Here is a 9,823-nt window from a genome sequence, read left to right on the forward strand (position 1 = left end):
ACTCCCAAGTCAGGACTTATGGGTCCCTTCCAACCCAGGAGATCCCCAGAACATTATGCTCTAGAGAGGGGGAAGATGCTCTTCATCCTTCAATAGAACCCTCTCTTCTTCCTCCTCAAAACCCATTGGATGTGCTCCAGAAGGTAAAACCCTGCGTGGGACGGAAGGTCAACCACCAAACACGCGTTTGCTCCTCATCCTACATGTGGTGAAACATCACAGGGGAACAGATGGAGAGGAGAAACCCAGGTCTAACAGAAGACCTCATGGCTTGGGAGACTGGGGGGTGTTAAATCTGGGGGGAAAAAACAGGGAGAAAAAGGGAGGATGATGGTTCCAGGCCCAAAAAAGCAGTTTGGGGGCAGAGCAAGGTGAGGTGGGCGACGAGGGAGGAGAACCTGGAGCCGTTGTGGAGAGGAGGCAGTTGCCCAACACTTCCCAACGCCTGCCAAGAAGGGCGACGTGTTCTCCGAGGCAGCTGCCAAGAGGTTTGGAGCCAAAAGAGTCATCAACATCCTCGATAACGAGCCAAGAAGGGCTCTTAACGAGGCGGCTGCAGCCGCGGGACACACCTTCCCCCGTCACAACATTTGGGAAAAGCCACCACTGAGCATGGGGACCTCCCCGGAGAAGCCACCAACTCCACCAGGAGCCGGCAGTTTGGAGGAAAAGAGGAAAAAAACCCCCATTTTTCAGACTTTTGAGCTGTTCAAACCCGAAGTAGAGAGAATGTTGTAACCTCCCAGTATGTCCCAGTCCATCCTGGGATGGGCAAGAGCAGAGAGAACCCTCCTGCTCCCCACGGCGGGACGGGTCCTCACCTGGGGGCTCAACGCAAGCAAGAGCCAGATGGAGGAGGTGGAAAACCATCCACCTGAGCTCATGTCCTTCAATAGAACCTTCTCCTCCTCCTCCTCAAAACCCGTTGGATGCACTCCAGAAGGTAAAACCCTGCGTGGGACGGAAGGTCAACCACCAAACACGCGTCCTTCCCCCATCACAACATGTGGGAAAAGCCACCACTGAGCATGGGGACCTCCCCGGAGAAGCCACCAACTCCACCAGGAGCCAGCGGTTTGGAGGAAAAGAGGAAAAAAAACCCCATTTTTCAGACTTTTGAGCTGTTCAAACCCGAAGTAGAGAGAATGTTGTAACCTCCCAGTATGTCCCAGTCCATCCTGGGATGGGCAAGAGCAGAGAGAACCCTCCTGCTCCCCACGGCGGGACGGGTCCTCACCTGGGGGCTCAACGCAAGCAAGAGCCAGATGGAGGAGGTGGAAAACCATCCACCTGAGCTCGTGTCCTTCAAAAGAACCATCTCCTCCTCCTCCTCAAAACCCGTTGGATGCACTCCAGAAGGTAAAACCCTGCGTGGGACGGAAGGTCAACCAACAAACGCGCGTCCTTCCCCCATCACAACATGTGGGAAAAGCCACCACTGAGCATGGGGACCTCCCCGGAGAAGCCACCAACTCCACCAGGAGCCGGCAGTTTGGAGGAAAAGAGGAAAAAAACCCCCATTTTTCAGACTTTTGAGCTGTTCAAACCCGAAGTAGAGAGAATGTTGTAACCTCCCAGTACGTCCCAGTCCATCCTGGGATGGGCAAGAGCAGAGAGAACCCTCCTGCTCCCCACGGCGGGACGTGTCCAACGTCGAGCGTGGCATTTTAAGGAGGTTTCAGACATATCAAGGAGGGGACTCACCACCCAGGGTCTGAAATCGGGACCAAAAAGGGGAGATTGAAAGATCTGGGTCTCCAGAAGAGCACAAAACGTCGGGTTTTTTGCTTATTTGGGGGTAAAATGAACAGCTGTGGATGTGGATATTAAAGACTTCAGAGGTTTTCCGATGGCGGAGGCTCCATCGGAGCCGGGGTCGGTTTTGGCGCCGGGAAGAGGGAACCTCCCAGAAATCCCCCCTTTTACCAGCTCAAAAAAAAAACCATCCTGTTTTTGCCCCACGCGCTCCCATCCAAACAACCGGGTGCAAGTTCTCGCCGCAGACCCAAACACCAACTTCCTCCCTTTGACTTAAAAAGGTTTTGGTTGGGTTTTTTTTAAACTTTTTTTGACTTTTTTTCGGTTTTGTTTTTAAACAAGCAGCCACGAGACCGAGTGTTAAACCCAGAGCCCTTTTTCCAGACTCTGCTCTTCCTTTCTCCTCCATTATCGCGGCTCCGGGAAGGGGAAGCTTTGCCCCACCGAGGACTGAGGAGGTGATTTAATTACGAGCCCGAGGAGGTGATTTAATTACGAGCCCGAGGAGGGAAAGCACCGGCCGGACTCATCGAATCAACCTCCTCCTGGCACCTGGAGGCCCAAAAACCCTCTCCTCCGCCTTCGTTTCCTGCTGCTGCCTCGTTAGAAACCACAAACCGCAGCCGGGGCGGAAACGGCTCATGAAAATTCACCCCCCTCAAAAAAAAGAGGATGTCTCCATCAGCGGAGGTGCCACCACACAAGATGCCACCACAGAGATGCCACCACACAAGATGCAAGAGAAGCCCCAGGTGGTGGTTTTTCCCGACGCACGAGCAAGTTTTTAGTCTTTGGGAGAAACGTCGCCAAGATTTTGGTTGGAAACACAAGGATTTTTTGGAGGCAGGAGAAACCTGGGAGCTGTTTGGGATGGGCTGATGATCCCCTGTGAAGAATTTGGAGCTTCACTGATGGATGGGGATCAGCTCAGACCCAAATCCATTTGGGAAGGACCCCTTAAGTCCCCTTCCTCCCCATCGTACCGTAACACCCATGGAAAATAAGCAGCCGAGGGATGAACCCAGATCCCCAGCCCAGAGGTCGCATCCTGCCTTGGGCACGGACCACGCTCTTCTCCTGTTCCTCCAGCCACGCTCAGCCCCGGGATCTACCAAGTTTTAGGGGTTTCCTCAATGGAAACCTCGTTCCTAAACACAACACTTTTCAAATGACAAAGCCCAAACGTCCAAAGTGGGGGTTCCTGGTGGGATGAGACCCCTCCATCCACCCCTCATGAGACCACGCTGACCGGCTCCTTCACCTCCCACCATCCTCATCCCTCTGCCCCAAAGAAACATCAGATCTCACGGGACACGGAGCATCAACGATGGAGACGGACAAACCAACACCAGGTGATGCCCATTAAACCCTTCCCTGGAAATACCCACCCTCCAGCATGACAGGACGTGATGGTTTGGGGTTATCTAAAGGGTTTCTGGCTCCCATAGGATTTTGGGGGTTATCAGAAGGGTTTTTGGCTCCTATGGGATGTTTGGGGGACACTTACTGTCTCTGTAGGACTGGAGGGGACTCATCTCATCTCAACATCCTTCCTAACAACCACACTTTTCGAATGACAAAGCCCAGACGTCCAAAGAGGGGGTTCCTGCTGGGATGAGACCCCTCCGTCCACCCCTCATGAGACCACACTGATCAGCTCCTTCATCTCCCACCATCCTCATCCCTCTGCCCCAAAGAAACATCAAATCTCACGTGATATGGAGCGTCAACGATGGAGACAGACAAACCAACACCAGGTGATGCCCATTAAACCCTTCCCTGGAAACACCCACCCTCCGGCACGGCAGGACGCGATGATTTGGGGTTATCTAAAGGGTTTCTGGCTCCCATAGGATTTTGGGGGTTATCAGAAGGGTTTCTGGCTCCTATGGGGCTTTCAGGGGACACTTACTGTCTCTGTAGGACTGGAGGGGACTCAACTCATCTCAACCTCCTTCCTAACAACCACGCTTTTTGAACGACAAAGCCCAAACGTCCAAAGAGGGGGTTCCTGGTGGGATGAGACCCCTCCGTCCACCCCTCACGAGACCACACTGACCGGCTCCTTCATCTCCCACCATCTCCATCCATCAGATCTCACGGGACACGGAGCATCAACGATGGAGACGGACAAACCAACACCAGGTGATGCCCATTAAACCCTTCCCTGAAAATACCCACCCTCCAGCACGGCAGGACGCGACGATTTGGGGTTATCTAAAGGGTTTCTGGCTGCCATGGGATTTTTGGGGTACACTTACTGTCTCTGTAGGACTGGAGGGACTCTTCTCCCCAGGACGGAGGGAACGGGGACAGAGGAGAGCGTGTGATGCTGCACTCGGACACGGGGGTCATGCTCTTGCGTGGCACGAAGCCGTGGGGTTCCCTCTCTCGGCTCGGGGAGGAGGGTTCCGCTCCCATGGCCGCCTGCAGCATCGGGTGCTCCGAAGAGTTGGCCAAGAGCTCCTTCAGGATGTTGATGGGGGAGATGGTGAGCTCCCAGTTAGTGATCCCAAAGTCCCTCAGGTGGGCTCTGGCGTGGCTGGAGAGACCCGCTCGCGTGTCGAAACCGGCCCCGCAGAACTCGCAGCGCATCAGGCTGAAAGTGCTGGGGTCAAAGTTCGCAACTGCGGAAAGAAGGGCAGAAAATGAGTGAAAAAAACCCCCTAAATCGGGGCTCCCAGGAAGGGAAACGGGGAGGGGGGCATTTATTGCACCCAAGAGGCCTTGGCCACCACGGTTGAGGTTGCCCACAGTCCCATACGTACCCAGTTCTCGGTGAGGAGGAGAAAGACCCCTCCCCACTGATAAAACCCAGAAAATAGAAAGCACGGTGAATTGAATACATACTACCTTTTTTCTTCTTCTTTTGGAAGGAAAATTTTTGCTCAATAGCTTTCACTTCTTCCGCCGAGATGAAATGACGGACGTTGTAGCTCACCCCCACCCTGTTGAGGTGGCCCCGCACGTGGTTCGCCAGCCCGATGCCGTTGTGAAACCTGTCGGGGCAGTAGGGACATTTCCTCTCCTCGTTCTTCAACATGGGCGAGTCGGAGTCCAGGAGGTCATCCAGCTCCAGAGGACCCTCCAGAGGAGCGTCCAACAGGAGCACGTCCAAGGGAATGGGCTCTTCCATCAGGAATTCCTGGGAAGGGAGGGTGTTTTTCCTCTTCAATGGCTTCCCCCGAGGTCGCTTGGTCGCCTTGGGGTGCGGGTTGACCTCCTCCAGGAGGACGATGGGGACCATCATCCGCAACTGGTGCTGCTGTTCCTCCGAAGCGATGGAAGAGTCGGTGGCTTTCAAGGTGTCTCTGAAGGTCCTCTTGAGGTCTAAGGCAGCTTGAGGGATGGCCACGGGTTTGAGGCCCCTGCTCTCGCCCAAATCCATCTCGGCGCTCACCGAGATCTCCTCTTCCAGGCTCCCGGCGTCGTTGGCCAACGTCCACTTGTGCCTGAGCTCCTCCAGCCCCATGGGGTGGCTCCGGAGCCCGTCGCCTTCTCCTTCAAGGTGCTGAGACGCCGCTTTTTTTTTCAGGTGCTGCAGAGCCAACTGGGAATAAGCTTTCGCGGCGGGGAAAGCGGAGAGACCCAGGTTTTTATGGGGGGTGGCGTAGGGAGCCCCTTTCCTGGCATGAAACCCCGAGGTCTGGTAGTCCTTTTTACTAGCCCCGTTGCTCTTCTCGAGTCTGGGGTGACTTAGGGCAAAACCGTGGAGGGCTTCGTAATGCGACGTGCTTTCTTGGGGATGGGGAGGAGGGAAAAGCCGCTCTGTTTTGCCAAAATAATCCGTCTCGGCCAACCGGCCCGACCTGGCCGGGCTGTAGGCATCTCTGCTGGTTCCTGGTTGATTGGGATCCTCCTCGTAGACCTCGGCGTCCCAGGAGAGGTGGGAATGGGCGTATTTCATGTGCTCCTTGAGGATGTTCTCGTTGGGGGCCGGGAAGCTGCAGAGCACGCAGGTGCTGAGCCCTTTGCCCCCGGCGTGAGGCGGGACCTGCATCTGCAGGGCCACGTGTTCGTTGGGTTTGAAGGGTTTGTAGATGCCCTGCAGGGGGCTGTCCCGCATCTCCCCGCCGCCCCCACTTCCAAAGAGGTTGACGTTCTTCGCCCCTTGGTCCTTCCTCTCCTTGACGTGCATCTTGGCGTGTTGGACGAAGATCTTGGAGGAGTTTGTGCCAAAGACACACTTGGGGCACTGCAGCCGGGCTTCCCGGCCTTCGTCGGGAAACTCGTTCAGCTTCTGGATCTCTTCGATGATTTTCTCCCTGGATTCTTGGTGGAGCCTCTTGTGCTGCTCCAAAGAGGTGGGGTCTCCAAAGGCCCACCCGCACTCGTTGCAGCAGAACTGACATTGTCCTCCCAAAGCGTCTCCGTCTTGGTCCCTCCCTGGTCCCCGGTTGTGCTGGAGCATGTGATCCATCAGATGTTCCTTCTTCTTGAAGTAGATGCTGCACTCGATGCAGGTGTAGACCGTAGGGTCCTCCTCCGGACCCAGCTCCTCTTTCCCTTGCTCCTCCAACAAGACGCTGCAGACGTAGGGCCTCATCTCGATGTCATAGGAGCTGCAGGGAGCGGGTTCCAGGGACATCAACGGGATCCTCTCCACCGAGTCTTCGGCATTTACCGTCCAGGACTGTTTGCCGACGGCCAGATCGGCTCCAAGCTGAAGACCCGGCTTTTGGATCGTCCACTCGGTCGCGTTGAGGGGGTTGATCTCCCCCACGTCCGTGTCGACCATCAGCCCCTTCCTGTGGGACGAGGAGCTCTCCAAGGATTTGGACTTGCCCAGGACAGGGTTTAGCGTTTTCCTGAAGACCGTCGGAGTCAGCGGAGGAGGCACTTCACGGCCCCGAAAGGGCAAGTTGGTTGCTACATCTGTCGGCTTGTTGACGTCTTTGTAGTGAGGACTCGGGCTCTTGGTGGGTCTAGAAACCCAGTCGAGCCTCTGGATTCCCCTCTTGCTTTTCTCTAAGTGCTCTTTGCCGAGGCCCTCGAGTTGCTTTGGTTCGGTTTTGAGATATTTCTCTTCCCCACCGCCAACCGCCGCCCCGGCGCGAGGGCTGGGCGTCTCCGCCGTCCCCTTGTCACCCTCCAGCTCCTCGGAGTCGCTCTCCAGTTGCTCGGGATCCACCTCCAGGGTGTTGACTGCCTGGGGGGGCTCGGCGGCGAAGGCCGACTCCTTCGGCTCCTTGGAGCCCGAGAGTCTCTCTAAAGGGCTTTCTTCTCGCCCCTCGCCCGCTCTCGTCCCCAGCTCCGAGGTGTCCCAGCTGAGGCTGCTGGACACCGTCATGTTTCGTAGGTCCAGGGAGCTCCTGGCCTCCGGTCGGTACAAAGAAGCCTTCTTGAACTCCAAATGTTCTTCGTTTGTGGAGCTGAAAGTAAGGGAGGTTTTTTTGAGAGTTAATAAGGGGTTTGGACCAAGGTTTCCATTTACAAGAGGGATGACCCAGAACCAGCCCACGTCTACGTGGTGTCACGGGCTGGGGATGTCGTGGTGACTCCCATATCGCCCCAAATATTCAAAATTTGGGACAAAACCCCCACCCTCTCTTGGCCGTGGCCACCTAGAAACATTTCTGCATCTCGTGGAGCTGAAAGTAAAGGGGGGTTTTTGAGAGTTAATAAGGGGTTTGGACCAAGGTTTCCATTTACAATGTGGAGCTGAAAGTAAGGGAGGTTTTTTTGAGAGTTAATAAGGGGTTTGGACCAAGGTTTCCATTTACAAGAGGGATGACCCAGAACCAGCCCACGTCTACGTGGTGTCACGGGCTGGGGATGTCGTGGTGACTCCCATATCGCCCCAAATATTCAAAATTTGGGACAAAACCCCCACCCTCTCTTGGCCGTGGCCACCTAGAAACATTTCTGCATCTTCTCCTAAGCTTTCTCCAAGCAGTGATGGCTCTTCCACGTTCACGTTGACCCAGAACCATCCCACGTCTATGTGGTGTCACGAGCTGGGGATGTCGTGGTGACTCCCATATCGCCCCAAATATTCAAAATTTGGGACAACCCCCCCGCCCTCTCTTGGCCGTGGCCACCTAGAAGCATTTCTGCATCTTCTCCTAAGCTTTCTCCAAGCAGTGATGGCTCTTCCACATTCACGCCAAGTACAACAAGAGCGTTGGGTTCCCACCACCACATCACCTTGGCCCAGAACTCATCTTCTCCTTGCTCCACCCCACTTTTTGCTCCCTCCCTTTCTCCTCCAAACTCCTGGGGATTCTTGGACCCCTTCTTGCCTCCTTTTTACTCAACTCAAAGGGACTTGGACCACACCAAAGGTCTCTGGGACCAAAGGATGGTTTCTCTCCATGATTAAATGGAAGTCCTGGGGTGATCCCTCCTCACAGCAGCATTGAGAAGCCTTTCTTCTCTGTGCAGAGACCCCAAACCACAGCAGATCAAGGTGGTTCCTTCCTCATCCTCTTCCACACCCTCAGGAAGAACCCCATCAAGTGACTGGAGAACATAAAAACCTCTATGGGGTGAGCTCTATGGTAGGACCAGGTGGTCCCAGGCCACCCCAATGGGTGCTGTGGGTACCACCACGGCACTGAAGATGTGTTGGATGTTAGAGAAGGGCTGAGAACACCCACGGGTGATCCCAACCTCGTGGTTTGGAAAGTCCTACATTGGGCTTGGAGGCTTTTTACTGGAAGAAGGGAGGACGTGGTGATGGCCATGAGGACACAACAGAGACACTCGATGTTCTCTGAGATGCCTCGAGGGGCTGGAGACAGGACCTATGGTTGGGAGACAGGATCTAAGGAGCCTCCAGCCCTTCTGCTGGGATGGTGGGAGGCTCGGGGAGGGGAGGGAAGCAGAGAGTCTTGAAGGACACCCGGAGAAGCCCCATGAGAGTCAAGACCTCGTGCGAGGAGCAGCAAAACACCATCTGAGGGGTCGAGTTGTGCCGCCGGGAGAACAAAGCACCTTTGTTGGGGACAGCGGGGCTGCCAGATCCACGCTTCTTGCTCGAGCCCTCCCTCTCCTCCTTTTTAAACCTGTTTATTTCCTGGGAAAAGCCAAGTTTTGGGTGGAAATGACCCTCCCGCCCCACCACACTCGCCCTCCCAGCTTTTCCCTGTTTATACTGGAGAGAAATAACTGGGGACGGGGCAATGGCACCCCTAAACCTGCCTTTTCTGGGGTGCTCAGGGCTATTTGGGACACCCCTGAGCAGCTTCAGGACACCCAAGGAAACCAAATTGGGCATCCACCTCCCAGCAGGGACAGCCCCAGCAGTGCCGAGGGGAACTGGGAAGGCTCTGAGGGGAACTGGGAGAGCTCCAGGGGGACCAGGATGGCTCCAAGGGGAACTGGGGTGGCACCAGGGAGACTGTGAGGGCTCCAGGGGGGACTGGAGTGGCTCCGAGGGGAACTGGGAGCACTCCAGGGGGGGGGGGGTGGCTCCCAAGGGAACTGAGAGGGCTCCCAGGAGAATTGGGATGGCTCCAGGAGGACCTGGAGGGCTCTGAGGGCAACTGGGAGAGCTCCAGGGGGACCAGGATGGAGCCAAGGGGAACTGGGGTGGCTCCAAGGAGATGGGGGTAGCTCCCAGGGCAACTGGGAGGGCTCCAGAGGGATCAGGATGGCTCCAAGGGGAACTGGGAGGGCTCCCAGGAGAACTGGGATGGCTCCAGAAGGACCTGGAGGGCTCCCAGGGCAACTGGGAGACCTCCAGGGGGACCAGGATGGCTCCTGGGGGAACTGGGAGGGCCCCAGGGGGATGGGGGTAGCTCCCAAGGGAGCCAGAATGGCTCCAGGAGGACCTGGAGGGCTCCCAGGGCAACTGGGAGAGCTCCAGAGGGACCAGGTGGCTCCAAGGGGAACTGGGAGGCTCTGCAAGGACCGGGAGGCTCCGGGGGGTGATTTAGGGTGGCAGAAGCCGGGTGGTTTGTCGGGAAATGGGACAAACGAGGTGAATTAGAGCATCCCATGCGGCTCCGCAGCGAGGACACTGTGCCGGCCGGCTCTGGAGGGACCTGCTGACGTCCTCGCTGGTGGGACAACCCTCTTGAGGGACAGCCAGGGGAGATATTTCGGGGTTTCGTGTAACTGG

At 56.2% G+C, this 9,823-nt stretch overlaps 2 protein-coding genes across 2 annotated transcripts in view; both read right to left on the reverse strand.

Moving 5' to 3' along the window:
* Nucleotides 1–251: 251 nt before the first annotated feature.
* LOC106898686 (protein Wiz-like) lies at nt 252–7,125 on the reverse strand. The gene is made up of 3 exons (XM_014960096.1): nt 4,609–7,125; nt 4,020–4,385; nt 252–295 (listed from the first exon to the last, which is right to left on the reverse strand). Exons 1-3 carry the CDS (start codon nt 7,046–7,048, stop codon nt 252–254), a joined length of 2,850 nt encoding a protein of 949 aa, XP_014815582.1. The 5' UTR covers nt 7,049–7,125.
* Nucleotides 7,126–7,221: 96 nt separating this feature from the next.
* The window catches only part of LOC106898687 (protein Wiz-like), a 71,959-nt gene continuing 69,357 nt past the window's right edge, over nt 7,222–9,823 (reverse strand). Inside the window, exon 7 of the mRNA XM_014960097.1 lies at nt 7,222–7,349. Within this exon, the coding sequence (XP_014815583.1) occupies nt 7,222–7,349 (128 nt within the window). The remainder of the gene's footprint in view (nt 7,350–9,823) is intronic.

This window comes from Calidris pugnax, unplaced genomic scaffold, assembly GCF_001431845.1.
Source record: "Calidris pugnax isolate Ruff unplaced genomic scaffold, ASM143184v1 scaffold498, whole genome shotgun sequence".
Lineage (NCBI taxonomy): Eukaryota > Metazoa > Chordata > Aves > Charadriiformes > Scolopacidae > Calidris > Calidris pugnax.

Coding starts and splice junctions, on each gene's coding strand:
- LOC106898686 (XM_014960096.1), bottom strand. CDS start 7,048: ATGACGGTGTCCAGCAGCCTCAGCTGGGACACCTCGGAGCTGGGGACG. Junction 4,386..4,608: donor AAAGAAGAAGAAAAAAGGTA/GTATGTATTCAA, acceptor TTCTTTCCGCAG/TTGCGAACTTTGACCCCAGC. Junction 296..4,019: donor CCTCCAGTCCTACAGAGACA/GTAAGTGTACCC, acceptor TTTTCCCCCCAG/ATTTAACACCCCCCAGTCTC.